A 20,651-nucleotide genomic window follows, 5' to 3' on the forward strand; every position below is an offset into this window, starting at 1 on the left:
TAACCCTCACAATTCGATATTTGGACCCGAATACCTGGTTTGCAGAGACGAACGCCTTCATTCTAAGGCCAACCTAACAAGATTAATTCGTTAAATTTCATCACCATACCAATTTGATTGATCACTACTTTCTTTAAAGAATACAGGACATTTCATGTCGTTTTTCTCAATCGATTCTCGGATGGAAGATGATCCTCTAATAAAGTTTGATGTTTTGCTACATTATCGGTTTAGAACGCCTACCCTTATAATTGTGGAGCACACAATTGCTCAGTTGGATCGTATTATTTCAAGAGTGCTCCACTATTCTGTTTTGCAGTCATTCCCTTATGGAAATTTCTAACAAATATTTGCTCGTTAATGAATTCAGTACTTCACTGCGAGGTGACAATTAACAATGTATGAACTTACTTTGCATTTAATTGTTTTGGTTCTACCTACGATGTGAAATGAGCACAAGTAGTAGTAGTTCAATTCTGCTGTGTCAAATTTCGTTGTTGAAAATATTCGTAGATGCAAAAATAGAGAGATTCAAGGGGTGATTTCTTTTCAAAAAATAGTATAGGTCTTATAATTTTTTTCCAGCAGTCCCTACTTAAATACAACTCCCAAAAGATGTATGACCCTGTACATCAACTTTTGGCAGTTGTAGCTTGTTAATCCTCCTCGAACACGATCGTGTCCAAAATTCAATTTGTTTTTTCGATCATGGTAATGGACCTAATGTAAATATTTTGTCAACTCACGTGATAGCCTGTTATCCAGTGAGGGATGGTCCCACTCAGCCTCCCTCGGAGTCCAATCTCTTTTCCGCAAAAAGCTGCTATAGTCTTCTTGGTTCCTTGTGCTGACAGTGTCTGTGGATACCCGAGCGGTTGCTAGAACAAATAAAAGAAATGTAAATATATCAAATTAAATTGAAAGCCAGATGGTTCAAATCGTAATATTTGTTTGAATTCATCAAGGGGAAGAGACATCGTTTCAGACAGGGATGAGATGGTTTTTCTTTCTTTGTGGGGGGGAGCATCAATTATGTTGATTCGGACTAATTGAACAATTCACACTGTGATTCTGATGAAACAGTAACTTTGTCATTCTCAAAATTTCTATTGCATATGGCACAAATATTCGTTATACGAGGATGTATTGATATCCAGTTAGCCTAGACCAGTTCTATGCATAAAAAAATATTGCGTTACCATAGCAACGAACAATAACTCATTAGAAATGTCAGTGTGAAGTTTGAGGTCAAAAAAGTAAACCAGACTTACGCAATAAATCGAAAGAAAGAAGATGTCCACCGGAATTGTGAAAATCGAAAAATTGGAGTATCGAGCCATCATCAAGTACCTGTATTTAAAAGGGTTAAGAGGTAAGCAGATTTACGAAGATATGCTTAATACCCTTGGTGATCAATGTCCTTCGTATGCGACCGTGAAAAATTGGACTGCAAGCTTCAAAAGAGGTAAATTTTCCATTGAAGATGATGACAGATCGGGAAGGCCAGTTCATGACATGATTTTATCAGACCGTCGAATTGGGCTAAAACGGATATCTGAAGCACTGAATATTTCATACGAACGCGTTCATCATATAGTTCACGTCAATTTAGACATGAGAAAAATTGCTGCAAAATGGATCCCCAAAGGTTTGAATGTTGACCAAAAGCGTGCAAGGGTAGAAGCATCGCGTTCGATCTGTGCTCGATTTGAAAACAATGTAGAGTTCTTAAACCGAATTGATACTATGGATGAGACTTGGGTACATTTCTACGATACAGAAAAAAAGCAACAATCGATGGAATGGCGACACTCTGGTTCTCCAAGACCTAAGAAACTTCGTTTCCGAAAATCTGCTGGAAAAGTTCTTGCTTCATTTTTTTGAGATTGCCATGGAGTAATCATGATTGACGTTTTGGATAAGGGTAGAACAATAACCGGAGATTAATATTCGACATTACTGACCACTCTACGGAAAAAAAGGAAAGAGGCGGAAAGCTATCCGAAGGTGTTTCGTTTTTGCACACAAATCTCATGTTGCCATGCAAAAAATTCGTGATTTAGGGATTGAATTTCTAGAACACCCCCCTCATTCACCAGATTGGTGGATCTCCTGGCTTACTAGTTATGAATGAATTATTTTCAATTATTTCGAACTTATCCATCAGGAAACATGATATAATTTCCTACATGAAAATCACGATGCCATTATAAAGGTCCAAAATCCTGTTCGTTTATCGAACAGGCCTTGTTATCCTGCTGGTGGATATAGGCCAGGACGGCAAAAGGAAGAGAATCCAATGATAATAGATTTACCAGTGGGATGTAACAAAACGTGGCCGGGGTCAATCTAATATTCATACCCCATTTTTCAGGGAAACGGCAATAGGAGAGAACCGATGATGACACAATTCCGATAGACGTCCAACATTGCCTCTCGAACCCCCAATCGCCTGCCGTAAGCAAGTTAAATTCGTGAAGTTGAGGGCGGAAGGTCAATAAAACGGTTGAAACTGTCTTATAACGACGTTCTTTATTAGGGAGCAATTGCTCCGAAGGGTTTTTCCGAAGGAAACTGAAGAGAGAGACAAAATCGATACGGTACAGCAACAACATACTAAGAGAACCGTTCAACTTAATTCTAATTCGGTTTCGAAGGTTCACTTGGAGGGTTCGATTCGATTATTGGCGATAAGAAAGAAACTTTTTTATGAAGGAGGCTGCGGACTGCTCTCTGTGACAGGAATTTTTCTTGAATACAACCCCGGGGGTTTCAATGAAAGGGGGAATTCATTACTAATTTTCGTGAACTGAATGTTTCGACGTATTTTTAAGTGAAATTTAGTAGGAAATGAAATTTTTAAAATTTAAACATATTCTGAAAGAGACTGTACAGGGTGGGCACAATTCGTTGTCTACTGAGGGGATCTCGAGAACTATAAGAGCTAGAAGGAAACGGATGACACATTTCCGAGCTCTTTTTCAGAGAATGGTGAAAACCGTAGCCTCCTATGATCCTTCGTTTTTGAGATATCAGCAAAAAATTAGATTTTGACGTTCCGAAAAGTTCTCATAACTTTTTTATCTTTGAAGGTACAGATCTGAAACTTGAACCTTCTTAGGCACCTACATACGTAGAACCTACTAACAAAAGATTTTTTTTCCAATTCAAAAATAACGCATTCAATAAAAGTTTGCATTTAAAAAAACGAATGTTCGCCTAATGATTCGAAATGAAAAAATATTTTGAACTCGTCAATGGATTCTACGCTGTAGAAGGTTCAAGTTTCAGATCAGTAACTTCAAAGACAAAAAAAATTATGAGAACTTTTCCAAATAGTAAAAATCTCATTTTTTGCTAATAACTCAGAAACGAAGAATCGTAGAAGGCTGCAGTTTTCACCATTCTTTGTTTCTCTGGAAAAGAGCTCAGAAATGTGTCATCCGTTTTCTCCTAGCTCTCAAAGTTCCCGAGATCTGTACAGCATGTTTCCAAAAGAATGCAAATTGCGCCCCATATCTGCTGTCATAATGACACATGACACATTGATTCTGTCATGACAGATAGAAATAGCAATAGAAATAGAAATAGCATTTATTGATCCAAAAGACACAAACATTGATGTGTATAGGACAAGTCATATATGCATATACATAAATAGAACAATAATGAATATACGAAAGAACATAAAAGTTCTATGAAAGAAAAATAAATAAACTAATACATACATTAGTACATATAAAAAAGACAGGTTAAATACAAATGACATTACATAGATTCAATGAGAGTAGCTCAAATTGGTGTCAGTCATAAATTCATCTATGGAATAATAAGCCTTTAAAACCAATAGCTCCTTTAGATACTTCTTAAATGATTTAAAGTTTAAGTCCTGCACAACTCTAGGAAGATGATTAAAAAATTGGATGCCCTGGTATTTAACATACATTTCAAATTTATTCGTTCTATGCTTTGGAATACTCAACAGGTTGGAAGACCTGGTTGCATAATTATGATAGGATGAGTTTTTATTTATACTTGCAAAATTATTCTTGATAAACAAAAGAACATTCAAAATATAAATACACGGAAAAGTTAAAATTTTGTGTTTTATAAAGATGGGTTTACAGGAGTCCAAACGTTGTAACCCAAATATGTTGCGTAATACACGCTTCTGTGCAATCAAAATTCTCCTGCTTTGCACCGCATTACCCCAGAGTATCACGTTGTAAGAGAGATGGGTATAGACCATACTGTAGTAAACACTCAGAACTACATCAAGAGGCAAGGTATGTTTTACTCGAGAGATAGCATAGTTAGCACAATTGATTTTTTTGCTCACGTGATCGATATGAGCATCCCACTTCAGGTTGTGTTCCAAAAACACGCCCAAAAACTTGACAGTGCTTGCAGAGCTCCTGCATTGATTATTATCAGAATTAATACGCAGGACATGTTCATTTCGTAAGTTGAAGTGCACGAAATCAGTTTTGTCAAGATTAAGTACTAGGCCATTGGATTGACACCATGATTTAAATTTTTCCATAAAATATTGCACTTTCAATCTAAGTTCCTCAAGTGATCGCGCAAAAACCAGTAGTGATGCATCATCTGCAAACAAAGTCAAAATACCGGAATCAAAACAATCCGCCAAATCGTTTACAAACAACAAAAACAGCAATGGGCCCAGCACGGAACCCTGAGGAACACCCATGTTCACGCCCAGGCATCGCCACAATACATCACGGATCCTCACGCATATACTCCTATCAAGCAGGAAATCCATCAGCCACTCCAAGAACACACCCCTGAATCCAATATTATACAATTTGGTCTTCATGTATTTCAGATCAAGAATGTCAAATGCATGTGATAAATCAAAAAATATGACCACCACTAACAACCCTTCGTCCAGAAGTCTATAAACATCACCAAGAAGATTACATGCAGCAGACTGAGTTGAACGGCCTTTACGAAAGCCGTATTGAGAGTCGGAGATTAAATTGAATGTCCCCAAAAATTCATCCATCCTGCCATGTGCCAATTTTTCAAAAATTTTGGAGAAGATGCTCAGCAGAGCAATCGGCCTATAATTTACAATACTGAGAGGATCGCCTTTCTTATAGACAGGTATGATAATTCCTGTCTTCAAAATACTAGGGAATTTACCCTGTAGAACCGACAGATTGAATAAGTCAGCCAGATATTCAGATATATCCTCAGCAATATATTTAATAACCTTAGTAGAGATGCCATCAATCCCAGCGCTTTTCCCATTCTTGAGTTGATCTATTACAAGCAGAACATCCTGTTTCGTCACAGGCTTGAAGAAAAATGTAGATGGCATTATATTAGACGCAGTACAATTCAAGGATTCAGAGGTGCCAAAGTTCTCACGTACAATCTCATCAGCAACACCGGCAAAATAATCACAGATAGGTGACATATGGGGGTTAGTACACATGGAGTTTATAGGATAGAACAGTGCTACCTCATTTTATGATACTTATACGAAAGTAGTCTATCCAAAACTTGTCAATGTTTGATACGCATTGTGGTCTGGGGTAGTCATTGAGCCCTTTCAATTCTTCGAATACGAGCCAGAGGTATAATGTCATGTCACCTTAGAGGTGAATGTTATCGTGCTATGACAAAACAGTAACAGGTGAGATTCACTTTTCTGTGATCTCTCCAATGAGCCTACACATGATGTATCCATTTGAAAAACGAAAGGTGGATGGGGTTCGTCTTAGGGATTGAAGAAAAATATTCAATTTTTTTTCCAGAAAATGAGAGTAATTAAAAATCAACTGACCGGTGTCAGCGTTTTCATTTTGACTCATTGCTTGAAGAAATATCAATTTTATGCTAGACTTATGCCCAGCCCTGTTTAATTGCAGAAACTTCTTATAAATGTTAAACTATGCGAGTGAAAATAATAACAATTTACGAGCACTCTGAAGTTAATTGAAAATTTTCATCAGTGTATATTTCTTCATTCATTACTCGAGTCTGAACCCAGAGAAACTTCGTTATCCTGGAATTCTAGACGCATGTTATGTTTCATAAAGGCCAATTCGAGTTTCATCAGTTGAAATCCTTGTCTCTGGGACTGCTGGAATCCTCCTACGGGAACAATCGAGCAGTTTGAACGTTCTCCAGAGAATCCCTCTATCTCCCGTAGATGAAGTAGTCACAAAATATCAAGGCGTCCACATCGGTACAACAAGAATGGCTTGGAATTCCGCTTATTCGCGCAAAAATCCGTGAATGTGGGATAAAAGGAACAAAGGGACGGCTGATCTGCACATCCCGAATTATCAGGCCCACCAGGAATGCTGTCCGAAGGGGGGGTTGGAACAAAGGACCTCCAATTCTCGTGAAACTTTAACTATGACGGTTATTTCACCCTGAACGAAGATTCACCTGGATCCAGCTTATAGACTTTATAGAGCTACGGAAATGGAGAAAAAAGCAGACTATGCGTTTCATAACTATCGAGAAATTTCGTGCAGGTTGGTCAGCAGTTCTCCAAGGAGAGAACGACGAGCAGAAATATCCCGATTTCGTGAAGGAAGGGTATAAAAATATCTTATTTATCGTAGTAAAATCTTGAGATGACTTCCAGATGCCTAGAAGTCATCCCTGCAGATGATTTCCTGAAGAGAATGCCATAATACCTCAAAGAAACTGGTCAGGGGCAACAGCATAACTCTCATACAGATTTCGGCAGAATCCGAACTCTTTTGTAAGTCTCTCGAAAAGTAGCTTCCTTTGGGTCCAATCAACATATCCTCTAAAAATCTGACACGCTCTAAAAGAATGTTTTTCACCATTTTCAACTCTTCCGTACGGCCAGTCCCACCGCGCAAACTGTCAGATTAACATCAACACGTAGGGTAATCAGTATCTTAATCTGACACGGTCGAGTATGTACCTACACCAGCACTAGACGATTTTTTTACATCTTTGAAAACTCTCCCCACCGCTGAGAGTGCCTATATCATAAAACCTTTTTTTCTTTCTACCAACTAATCTTCAAAATCTACTAGGTCTCCACGACGCTCATCGACCCTATCTTGATGTAATCAATTCTGAATCAATTTCTGCAACAGCCAATCGGAAGAGAAAACAAAGCAAGCCTCAAACGTGTTTAGCCTTAATGAGTTTATGATTTTTATGTATAATAGCAGAATTTACTGAGCAGGAATTGAATATAATGATGATTGTGCCACGAACAGTAAACTTTTAGTGATGGAGAGACAAACAGAAGGATTTAAAACTTGTGTTTCTCGTGTGTCTGAATTGGAAATAAGTATCTCCTAGATTTCTCTTCAATATTCAATGGTATAGAACACAACAATTCATACTGCAACATACGGTGTTTAGTAGTAGATAGGAAAATACTCGAACACACTTGGTTTTGACGTTTTGCTACAAGATATCAAGAATGAAATTTTATCGAGAATTCTCCGACATCTGAGTGCTTTCAGATGTGAATTATGGTACCCAATGAAAGAAGTTGTCCTTAATGTTCTCCAAATAACCAGTGGTATTCCAAACCACTGCGTCCTCAATCAATATATCGTTTCACAATTGGTGTGATTAGTGGTAAGCCATGTGCAGTTGAGCATATTCGTTGCTAGCTAATTACGCAAATTTTCGTCAGTACTGAGAGGAAATGGCGACTCGATTAGCAATCAAGCTTAAGGTAATCGGGCCATTGTCAATTAACGCAAAAAATATTCCTTCAGATCCTGTAGTGATATTGTTGGGAGTGAAATGAAAACATCAAGCAATCTTTCCAGTGGGAATTTTTCGAAGGTCGACTTGCGAGTAGTTTTTCTTCCAGGAAAATTATCGTAGATATAAATGTGATACATATTGTGAAAGAGCAACACTTCTAGTAATAAATTTGAGAATCTCATCCACCTCAGCATAACCCTTCGATCTTGAGGAAGTTTTAACTGAACCCAACCTTTTGGGAATTTTCCGAAGGTCAACTTGCGATTAGTTTTTCTTCCAGGAAAATCATCGTAGATATTAATGTGATACATATTCTGAAAGAGCAACACTTCTAGTAATAAATTTGAGAATTTCATTCATCTTGACGCAACCGTTCGGTCTTGACGAATTATCAAGTGAAATTTGCAATTTTTGAAGAATGCCATTTCCAAGATGAAAATCTGAACGAAGGGAGATAGGTTTCCGACTCGCAATAGATTCAGCGTGGTCGAAAACATATATTTTCATACCAAAATTTCGAATATCTGACACTGTTCAGGAGAAAATATATTTTTTTGTCTTTCCAATTTTCATTTTCGAGTGAACTTCGAAGAGCTTTCTGGAGTGCAATGCTCTATTGAATCATCAACTCTTTGGTTTTCTAGAATCTTCAGAACAACTTCAATGCACTCCAGATTATTTCTGTTTATAGAGGAAATACTCACGAATTTTCTGCCTATTCGTTAACCAATCATCCAAGGAAGGCGTAATATTATTATTGTCCCTAGGTCGGCCGTCATGCGAATGCCTCAAGGCTCTCCTCCTCTCCTTGCTCGTCAACGTGCATTCCTCCAAATATTCGAACCATTCTTCGAGTCCCTCAGTCGCCCTCAGAAATATTTTGCCGTCTCTGCCGAAATTGAGGACGACAGCGCTGTAAGTCTTTTTATTCTCCCATTCTACCTTTTCGACATCCACTAATTTTATTTTCAACAAGAATTGTCCCATCTCTGATATGCGTTCGGACCCCGACGCTCTCCTGAAGCAGTGGAGGTAGTCTCTCGTCAGGATGAAATAGCGCTCTTTCCATCTGCTGAAAAGCCGGTCTCTTTGGTGCCAAAGCAGACCTTTTTTGATGGCGTGCACCGTCTCCTTGTCGAACATGGGCGCTAGAAGGCTCTGAAACAAAAGACGAGATATCAGCCATCTATACTATAATACACGTGGGTAGATTCAGAAGTTTTGCATCATTTTATTCTCATATTAAGGAATTCTTCAACATCACCAATTTTTTGGAAGAAGGGCACTCAGGAATCCCTTCAGAACTTCACAGAACCTTGTTCAAAGGCGCAATGCTTAATTTTCTTCAGAAGCATATTACTTATCTGCTGAGGAGTAAAGATAGGCGTCTCCGATGCTTTTTCTTGAGAAGAGCCCTCTCAAGTAGCATCATAAAGAAAAATTCCTCGAAACTCAGGAAGTGAATGCATTTCAATTGGTGAGCAGTGTATGTTCCAGTCACCCTGAGTAAAAGCTCATATTTCAGGAGACCGACAATATTCCACGCAACGAGAGCAAACAACCTCTTCATATTCCCATTTGGGCGCGACTATTTCAACGCTCACATGAATCTCTATCAGCAGGGCATAATGATTTCATTAAAAGAATCCTACGATATGGAGATAAATAATCACCGTTGACGTTTTGTCCTTACTAATTGGAAAAAAGTAATAATTAAGTCCACGATCGCGGCACACGAGCTGCTGATTCGTAAAGGGAATTTTCACAGCTATTAATCAGAGTTGTTCGTAATTATTCCGGTCATTATCCAGCTTCTTTCTCGTTCGACGGTGATCTCATGCTCTCCTTCCACCGCACCGGGTTCAAAATTTATCATTGCAGTATTCTCATTGTGTGGTGGATATTTATAGGCGTCGTCAAATAAGATAATTGTCCCTTACATTGTAAATATCGTGACTTTTATGTCTAGGAGTGAAAAAACCCGAGTCAATGAATGAGCGAACACTAGAAAACAAGTTTTAACCTCTGCCTGCTTTCATTGAAGCCCCATAGCTAATATATTACTATAGGCTGTAGAAAGTCCAGGCTCTTCTAGCCTTATGATAAGTTGGCAGAAATGGAATATGTATCAAGAATTGAATCGGCATAATTCTAGACTCTCGTTTGAGGTTACTGCCAATTTTCCTTATATATGTTTCTTCAATCCTTCTGCTAGCTTTACCGTCAAGCTAACAGACCAAACTTGAAAAAAGAAGCCCAGGACAAATCCACCTGAACATGGAAGTGAAAGTCGGACAATACACTTACCAAGAAAGGAGTACTAACTCCATTTATTGGTATAGGTAAGAGAGAAAAGAGTTTCAGGAGAAGGAAAAACGAGAAGCAATGAATCTTTCTGGGTTGGATCATTCCAAAAGAAAGTTCCTCCGAGACTTTAATATTGCGATATCTAAGAAGTATTTAGATCTTAGCATATATGTATACGATACACTAGCAGAAAACGCCAACCCAAAAAATGGCTTAAGATTGCAGTGCAAAGAAACTGCCCCTTCAAATACATATTATAAACTCATTTTGTGTTTCCGTTCCATTCGCTTGAGATATTTCAGGTTGGGATAGTTCAAGATTGCTTACAGACCAAAAAAGCTCTGTACCCTCACAAATCTTTTTGATCGTTGGAATTGCTTTGAAGACTTATAACGAATCGTGGCTCTATAGCTATATTGCAATACCTCACAATAACCAGCCAAGCATGAGAATGCCTTGAAGAAGCAGCGATTCATTATTACAGTCCACAGGGTAAAAAGGGAATTTTCTCGAGGACTGAAATTAATGGATAGCGAATATTCGAGAAATATACAAACCTAAAGGTATCATTACTTCCTCAAACAACCGTTAAAAGTAGTTGATAATGCGAGTTGTTATAACAGTTAAATGCAGGGAATAACAATTAAAATGATACGAAATAATCGTAATTATTCACAGGGTTAACTGTACAGAAGTCCTGTGGTACAGATATAATGATTATGCTTTACCCTATTAAATATTTTCTAGGCTCTAATACAGAACTGTTCTTGTTTAACTGTTTATGATATGAAAACGAAGTATATTCTATACTTCAAATTTCATAACCGATATTTTAATGAAGTTATTACTGCTTTATGGATCGTCAATTGATATCCTACAGAGAAATTAATTCAGATCAAACGGTTTTCAATGTTAGCCTAAGTATGATATCACGTTTACTCTCACTCTATTTTGCCAGTGGAACTGTTCGTTGAAGTCTAATAAATGGTAGTTCACACCTGCAAAGTCAGCAAAATACATTACAGAGGGATTCCAAAATAAACAAGCTACAGGTCTTGTTTTACTAGACGCCGCCAGAGCATTCGACAGAGTATGGCATGAAGGATTAATATATAAGATGAGATGTGCTAGATATTCGTTCAAAATATGCAAGTTGGTCCGGAATTATCTCAAACATAGAAGATTTTACGTGAAAGTGGAAGGAGAATGCTCTTCAACAAGAGATAAAGAGGCTGGAGTACCCCAAGGGTCAGTACTTGGACCACTTCTGTACAACATATACATTCACGATATTCCGAAGAATCCAAGAACCATGCTAACGTTATATGCTGACACAGGCATGGCAACTCGACACCGCAACCTAGAAGTAATAGAACGAGTACTACAAGAAACGATTGACGAAACAAATGACTGGTGCATAAAGTGGAAAATCAAGCTCAATGGACAAAAGAGCCAAGCAATATTACTACAGAAGAGAAGACTGCGACCCACCACGAATCTAGAAGTTGAAGGCGAAGAAATCGACTGGAAAAATGAAGCCAAAAATTTAGGAATAACGCTGGACAAAGGACTGAAGGTTTTTTAGTGGGTCTCGAGCTCAGGAGAGTGAGAATCCCCACACTCGTTCTAACATCAGGACGCTTGTTAAAGTAGCGTCTATCAATAATAACCTTTCCTGAGCACAATTTTGCGTGAAATTCAATTCAGCGCTGCTTAGCTCCCATTGGTGGTGAGCCGAGTTTTTTTTTTTTTTTTGGCCATTGTGGGACAAAGACAAACTAAGGAAAGCTCCTGAGAAGAGGGTTAGAGGTTACTTCGAATTTCTTTCACATTTCTCTTAAAAAAATCAACATAGTTTTAATTGCAATCGTCGAATGACTTATGCCTGAGCTCCAAACCATCAAATGAGCCTCTTCCTCGAATTCAATTATCGCGGACGCGTTAAATATTGGATTGCCCTCCCATCTACAAAGTTCGCGAAAGCGGTATTCCTGATGCTTATACCGTCATAACTCAATCTGCCCCAAGGAACATACTTCAGAATTCGGAATACGACATGATTTATAAATGGGAAAGTAGATGGGTTTCTTGATGAAAATGAAAAAGAAACATTCAATGATGTATACTCGAAACGAACAATCTCGTTGGAGAACTTATGTACTGTCTGAAGTTTCGGCTATAATTTCATTAGCATCAGTTTAATGCACCGAATATGCTGGGCTTCGCTCTTGCTCTAAAAGCCCTTCCTTGTATAGGTGAGTTCGGTATTCCGATGTCTGGGATTTGTTAGAAGCTTGATGAAGAACATGATTGGAGCAGACATAGACAAAATCTAGAATGGGTATAACCAGAATAAAAATCTGATCCGAAGAAAACGTATTCCAAAGTTCACTATTCCAAATTGAACTTGAAGAAAATATCATATACGAGGATATATTGAAAAATTCTTAGCCTACTCTAAAACCAAACAAAATTTCAATGTCAAAATATTTTGTTACTCAACATATTCCCCTCTTAATTGGACACATTTATTACAGCGAATCTGCAAACCTTTCAAAAAAAATGTTTCTTCTTGCTCTGCAAACCAGACCTCCACAGCTTTTATAACCTCCTCGTTGGAAGAAAATTTACGACCTTTTAAACTTTTTTTTCAGTTGAGTAAAGAGATGATAGTCGGATGGAACCAAATCTGGTGAATAAGGGAGGTGTTCTAGTAATTCAAATCCTAAATCCCGAATTTTTTGCATGTAAACATGAGATTTGTGTGCAGGGGCGTTATCCAGCAAAAACAAAACAACTCTGGATAGCTTTCCGCGTCTTTTCTCTTTAATTTTCTTCCGTAGAGTGGTCAGTAATGTCGAATAGTAATATCCGGTTATTGTTCTACCCTTATCCAAAAAATCAGTCATGATTACTCCATGGCAATCCCAAAAAACTGAAGCAAGAACTTTTCCAGCAGATTTTTGGACACGAAACTTTTTAGGTCTTGGAGAACCAGAATGTCGCCATTCCATCGATTGTTGCTTTGTTTCTGGATCGTAGAAATGTACCCAAGTCTCATCCATAGTAACAATTCGGTTTAAGAAGTCTACATCGTTTTTAAATCGAGCACAGATCGAACGCGATGCTTTCTACCCTTGCACGCTTATATGATGAACGCGTTCGTATGAAATATGTTCATTGCTTCAGATATCCGTTTTAGCCCAATTCGAGTGTCGCCATATTGTCTAGGAATACGGTTACCTCAGTTTTTAGCTCTACGATGATTTCTTTTGGGAGATTCCGAAAAATATGGGGTCAGTTAAGAATTCGTCAAGACCAATCGGTTGCATCGAGGTCGATGAAATTTCTAAATTTATTACTAGAAGAGTTGCCCTTCCAGAATACTCAACACATTAAGGCTAGATTTTCATCGCATCCACCCTATATCCAATGTAGATAAACAAAATGTGCACATATCAGAGACAAATAATAACTTATCTTGCATGCGTCTTCATTCATATTCCATTGTATTCTTCCAGTAATGACTGTACTTTATGTTTGGAATAATTGTGCGTCATACCATGGGCATAATTCGTACCTCGCTATAATTGCGCCAGAGAATCAGAGCCGTGGGTGTACACATTTCTATAACTACACTAATCGTGCGAATATGCGCGATGTATATGTATGAATTCACCCGAGCTGTTCGAATTCAGTGCATGAGGGATACTCTGTTGTGTTTTACCAAAAAAGATGGGCGAAGAACCAACATTTGATTAAGTAAATTTGAGATGTGTTACACTACACTGTACTGATGAGGGACAATAATTCCTTGGAACCCGTATACAGCAGTTGACCAAAGCATTATTCGTAAGGCTTACCTCAACAGATCTCATTTTCCACATAAACAGTCAACACAGGACACCAACATGACTGAATATCAACCCTTTTTGAGTATCAGTGAAAGGGTGGGAATATAGTTGTTGCCAACCGTTTTTGGGTTGGAGTGAAAGGGGAGGAATAGATTTTCACAAAATTATGTTCTTGAACAATGTCTTGCAGTCTTCGAAGTATAATTGCTACAGCTAATCAGAAAACAGCCACATATTTCTGAGGCTGTCACTGAATGTTATCTAGCACTGAGAATATAAAATACCCACTGGTATCTATCCCCATTTCATCTTGTCTTGTGTGATCAGTGATTATAAACGGTTTTTCAGAAGGTTTAACCGTTTACCCTGGAAATCGAGAAATGTTTTCTCGAAAACAACATCAGCTGGATCTGCCTCGGGTTCAAAAACGAAGGTGAAAGAACATTTTGCACCGGATGTATGGGCGAACGCCACTGTCAGCAATGAATTCTCCTTATAATAGCATCGGAGGTAATAACTGGCATCATGCTCCACACAGGAAGTATTGTTTTAGCATTATAAATGGTTCCCAATGGCTTAAAAACTTATCAGCATTCAGTTGCCGTAGTAATTGGCAACCTGCCCGAGGTGGTATAAGAAATTCGCATTTGTCATAATTGAGGAATGGCTCACACTCCCATATAGACTCATGTATGTTTATTAGGAGGAACTTGATTAACCAATTTGGGTTATACAATGGAATTAATGAATAATGGTTATGGTTAAAAGGCTTTCGCTATCGGGCCAGTCGGAGAGAAATTAATGGGCGGAAGGATTTTGCATTTTTCAGAAAGGTTTTCCAATAACTGAGCACCTACCCTCCCTTATTTTATGTAAATGATATGTCTACTAGTCAGATCTGTAGAAGTCAGTAAACATGGGCTTTTCTCACCAGGAATATAATGAGCAAAATGTCTTGAGTTACTTTTTTACAAACACAATTTTTGCCTGAAAATGCAGTAGTCTTTCAGCTGCCTATATGTCCAAAAATGTCGAAAAATGCATAAGCAACGTTCGTCCAACAATTAACATAAGTTTGGATTTTCGGTCCATATATTCGGATCTAATAGTAAACAATCTGTGTCAGAGAGCTATGAACTTCCTTCCGCTGATGTTTCTTATCGAAATTATTTGATAACTGGACGGTCAGCCGGCTTCCTTTGGTCTAAAATCCTCTTTGACGGAACGTGTGCAACGAGTGATTGATGCAATTAAGCCTTCCACTTTCAGGAAAATGGTCAGATGTTATCAGTGAGCCGTAGGTTAAGTATACACAAGGAATAGTCATTTCATAACGCTGAATTTCTCAATACCCACTGAAAGCAGACGGTCACACCGAAATGCATCTTAATTATTCTCAAATTCCCTTCCATAAGCAATGTAACTTCAGAAATAAATGAGCTAGGGACTTGAAATTTCAGGGTAGGTTGATGGTCACGTTTCTGATGTATAGGAAGCCAAAACAAAAACATTTGGGATTAGTCTAACGGGAATAGATCATTCCAAAAAGTTCTTTCACCGATTGTGTCACATTTTATACCTCAAAGCATCATGCTCATTTAATATTTCATATCAAAATACTATACTTCCCCAAAATATAAGTACATATAGTATAACAAGCGCCGGAAGGACAAGCCTCATAACGTTTTTCGTCCGCACCAAGAATATTTTGGTGACTTACTCTCTTCCGACTAACAGTTTAAAATTTATGAATGCATACTTGTCGCTGTATGACTAACAAAGTCATCATATTCATTAACAAGTCGAATGATGATACAGCGGGTACTTATTTAGATGCGTAGAACGTTCAAGGAATGTGTGTCTAACGCCAGAAAACGCCTCATCGTCCATGGGATATTTAGCTACAGGCCTACTGTACATGGAATTTGTTATGAGATTTTTTATTACCGGTTATGTAACATCTATTGCTCGAAGGATTTTTTCTCACACTTCATTTGTATGCGGTAATAGTTCTTTCACTTATTTGACTATCGTCACCAAAACAGCAAGGACGAATAGAAAGAGTGTCGAGAACAATTATTATGGATTCGCCAAAAATTAATATCTCAAGAAGAACCTGCATAGCTACATATTACCCACATGCCTATATGATTCACTCCTTTTCTTCTTATCAGAATATAATCGGAAAAATTGGTAAAGAAAAAAGGGTGCATAAAATTTTGTATAACAAGAGATGCAGAAATTATTCTGATTACAACAATCTTAAAAGTAACGATGTATTCTATTAGTAATCTAGAAGCTGATGTTGTTAGTGGTTGATTTTGTTTGGGAAATTATCAAATTTCCAGCGATTGATTGGCGTTACATAGTTGCACATTGTTACACGTTGCATTGTACCATTTGCACCCGGCTTCATGTGTAACTAGTGTACAATACACTCCTTCAGAAAACATACATGTCAGCAGCAGAAATAGAAGGGAATAATTCTGTTAAAATCATGCATTTGAAGTCGCATCGGCGGATTTCTAATAAAGTTACCCATTCATGCGCGCATTTTCGAGAATATCTCTTGATTAAATCGTATCTCGCTCAACAAATCTTTCCCGTTTCGTCTTCCAATAGAAATCATCAGATCGCGATGGCTGAAAGGTCACTGCGAGCCGATACGGCCATCGCCTGTTCAAATCTATATATGTATGTACTGCACCAGAGATTAGTAATATGTTCCACAATGGATAAATCGTTCAATTTATCTCGACGAAGGATGAATCTCCTGCATAAGCGGCTTTTGTTCATCGGAATGAGTAAAATGTAAATTTCCTAATTGAAAGTATCCACCGAAACAATGCTCCGTGGTAATTTGGATCGAGATGAGGAATCGATGATGCAGAGAATGAAAGAAGAGTGTTCTTGGAAGGATGGGTTTGGTTCATGGAGGGTTGAAGTTTTGGGTGTGGATATTTTTCATCAACTATCATGAAAAGGGCTTATCCTGAACTGATCCTTTTTTCACTTTTCACAACATTTGTGCTATTGAAATAGTTTTTGCAAACTGAAACTTGTTGAATGATTAAAAAATTGGATGTCAACCATAACTAATCATTTATTCGTTCTTTATTAGTTCAAAATCAATCAAGCTATCAAAAATGAATTTTTCAATGGTGTAATATGAATAAGGAAAAATGTTTCATGGGAAACAAATTTTAGGGGTGGTTATTTCTACCCCATGCAATTATGGGGACGTATGGGGAGCCTTCTGGCTCCTAAAGAATGTCTGCTCATTTCTGTCAGTTTTTTGGTTTCTGTGAAAAATATGGAAAATTGCTTTTCAGGTGCCATTCAAATGGAGCTACAAAGGGTGAGTCTTTGTCTCGTACAAATATTTCAACAGTAGATTCTTGATGTCGAAAGATACCCTTTTTTCATATACCGTTTTTTCCGAATCGGCTCGGTTTAAAAGATACAGGCTGTTGAAAAACCATAAAAAATGTTATTTCTAGTTTTATCTAACAAACGGATTCATCGAATGAAATGAATTTCGGAATGTAGTTTTTTATTTATTTGATGAATCTTTTTCGAACACAAGATATCATCCACGTCTTCCAGTTTTCTCATTATTATCATTATAGGAGAAAAGTATTCCTTTTGACCTCAAGAATCTACTGTTGAAAAAGTTGTACTAGTCAAAGACCCACCCTGTATAAGCAACAGAGAGCTGCTCGAAAAAAGTGAGGTGCTACCTGTATCAGGTATCAGGTGAAATGCTAAGTGAAAAGATAATAGTCTTTCTTATGAAAATAATCATGAAAGCGAATAAAACTTTCTAATTCAGGCTCCAGTTATCTCAAAAATGAATCTGAAATTATTATCATATTATGTTCATATGGAATTTTTGATCTGAAATCAGGCATAAACTGATCTCATTAAATGTCGACAACCAAATGAAGACATTCGATACAAAATTCAAAACCTGCAAGCCAAACAAATAACAAATATTACATAAATCAACCCATAAATAGCCCTTCGAAGATGACGCCTATCGCAGTGCGTCAAACGCCCAAACAAAAAAAATTTCCACTATTTGCCGGAAAATCCTATCGATCTTAGGACGAAAATAATCCCAGTTCCGATAGGCCCCGAGCCAAGTGTGCTAACATTCAGCATGCACGGATGTTTTGGACTAGTTCTTGGCACAATACCTACACTCGACCAAGGAGAAATTCTAACAAATTAATTATACAGATGCCAACTCATTCGTGACTAACTGAACCAACTTGACAAATAGGGCGACGAAAATCAACTTGCCGATTTCCGAAGGCGTGATTTTGGCAATCAATCATTTTCGCCACCCGGTACAGGGTGGAATCTATTTTTCGTTGCCTCTGAAAAAACGATCATATTTATCGAGATATAAACTGACGAAGTATTGGGCTGGAAACGAATGGGGAGAAAAAATTATCAAGAAGGAAGGATAAAGGCCAAGTTTTGTTGAAAAAAATCGACAGAACATTCCCTAACCATATGTGGCCTCATTTAGGCGTATAAAAAGTTTCTGCTTCACTGATGTGTAATTAAAACAAGTCATTGAATCGATTACTACGCGTGTTCAGATTAGAGCAAATACAATACCCCATGAATTGAAGAGCTTGAGCAAAAGATGCAAGCCCAAAAATCTCATATGCTTGTGTTTTTCTGCTGCTTAGATAATCTGAAACATTGTTCAGTTCATCTTAGTGGATGCTCTTCTTTTCGAAACAATAATATACACTGCGCAAAAAAATTAACGCACATTCTGAAAATCTCAATTTTAATGAAAGTTAACTCTACATTGACTTTATAACTTATTTTTTATGTTCTCTCGGGAAGGTTTTGAACGAAACAAGACACATTAAATGGAAGAAAAATTCAGGATTTCACCGAATCTAATGTGAAAGATGAGAAATGCACAATTTTCAAAATACTGAAATGCTGATAAGTGATTTAATACTTGGTATTTCCACCCCTTGCGTTAATTACAGCTCGGCAACGACGGTTCATACTCAAAATGAGTGATCTTAGAATGTTCTGATCTAATCCTTCCCAGATTTCTCCGAGTTGGACTCCTAAGTCATTAAGAGTAGCTGGATGATTTTTCTGAACTTCTCAGCCTTCTATTGAGGTTGTCCCAAACCTGCTCAATCGGATTGAGATCTGGACTTCTTGCTGGCCATTCCATTCGAGAGACTTCAACCTCTTCAAGGTACTCCTGAACGATGCGCGCACGATGGGGTCTGGCATTATCGTCCATAAAAATGAAATTTTCACCAATGTATGGGGCAAATGGCAGTACATGCTCTTCAAGAATGTTCCTTATATACTTATCAGCATTCATAGCTCCATTATCAACGACCACTAAGTCTATGCGAGCAGGAAATTGCACCGAGCATATCTTTCATGTGGACGTCTGTACACAAGGGAACGTCGATCACAATGGTAGAGGCAGAATCTAGACTCATCTGTGAAGAGAACTCTTTCCCAATCGGCCTCTTCCCAATGGATATGCTCTCTTGCAAAATCCAAACGCGCCCTTCGATGGGCTGGGGTAAGAGCTGGGCTTCTTGCCGCGATTTCTTATTGTCTGAGTGCTAATTTGCACCTCATGAGTTTGCTCAAGCTGAATTTGAAGGAGGCGAGCGGTTGCAAACCGTTGTCTCAACGAAGAAACTCTCAAGTAATGTTCTTGAAAGGCAGTTGTTACCCGTGGTCTACCCAGTCCTGGTCTTCGGACATTCATACCTGTCTCCCTGAATCGCTGCAACATTCTGGACACACTTGTATGGGAAACTCCAAACCTTTCTGCAATTCTTGTGTATGTCCACCCTTCTTTTCGCAAAACTACCGCTTGGGCAAATTCCTCTTGGGTCAGATTGCGTGTTTCGCGTTGCATAGCGATCGAGTGTAGAAAATCAAACGAAAGAAAAACTATTGATCACTAGAATTGATCGAGAACAACTGATTTTAGAATGGAGCCAATACATTCAAAATCTGATAATATCATCTTTTTTTATTCCTGCTGGGAAAAAACATCTGTATTGAAGAAAACCGTTGAGAGTGAATAACATATGCATGCATAATTCTGATAAAAATAATTATCATTGAGAACACCTTTAGTTGTAGAATAAATTTGAGATTTCCATAATGTGCGTTAGTTTTTGCTCAGTGTATAATGAATAAATAATCAGTTATCTTCATTTTCTTTCATTCTCCTTCCTTAACGTGTGCAGACGATAAACCACTCCCCCACAAAGACAACTGCAATTGCCGATACAAATTCCTCGGCTTCTCCCAAATCAAGCGTCCGGGAAAACCCGATTTCCCCCATTTCACTCTGGCTAATGAAAGGGCCCTCCATCAAAATCGGGTTGACGACAGTTACACCGTTGCTAATGAATCGTTAGAAGAAGAAAAATCGGAGAAGGATGAATGGATGGTATCCCCCAAGAGTGTCTCTAATTGTATTTGCCATCGTTGGCACAAAGGACCTAAATTATTAACGCCAACTTCCGGAATTAATAGCTTTCAAGGATGCAACTCCCGACTGTCGAAAAGTGGTACCTACTTAATGAAATATTTTCAATGATTAAAATCGAATATCTGGACTTCCGATTCCTCACTAAGTGAAGTTAAATTCAATTCTTTCTGCAATCTCAATACCATGTAGAATCTCAAATGCAGAATAGTTCAAAGTTGATATATTTCAGGCACTCC

General features: G+C 38.0%; 1 protein-coding gene across 1 annotated transcript in view; it reads right to left on the reverse strand.

The window, feature by feature from the left end:
* Positions 1–20,651, reverse strand: part of LOC123311767 — a 51,700-nt gene that overhangs the window by 14,043 nt on the left and 17,006 nt on the right. The window contains exons 2-3 of the mRNA XM_044895852.1: positions 8,448–8,901; positions 747–878 (exon numbers count right to left, since the gene is read on the reverse strand). Coding sequence (XP_044751787.1) covers positions 747–878; positions 8,448–8,901 — 586 coding nt within the window. The remainder of the gene's footprint in view (positions 1–746; positions 879–8,447; positions 8,902–20,651) is intronic.

Source organism: Coccinella septempunctata, chromosome 4, assembly GCF_907165205.1.
Source record: "Coccinella septempunctata chromosome 4, icCocSept1.1, whole genome shotgun sequence".
Classification (NCBI taxonomy): Eukaryota; Metazoa; Arthropoda; class Insecta; order Coleoptera; family Coccinellidae; genus Coccinella; species Coccinella septempunctata.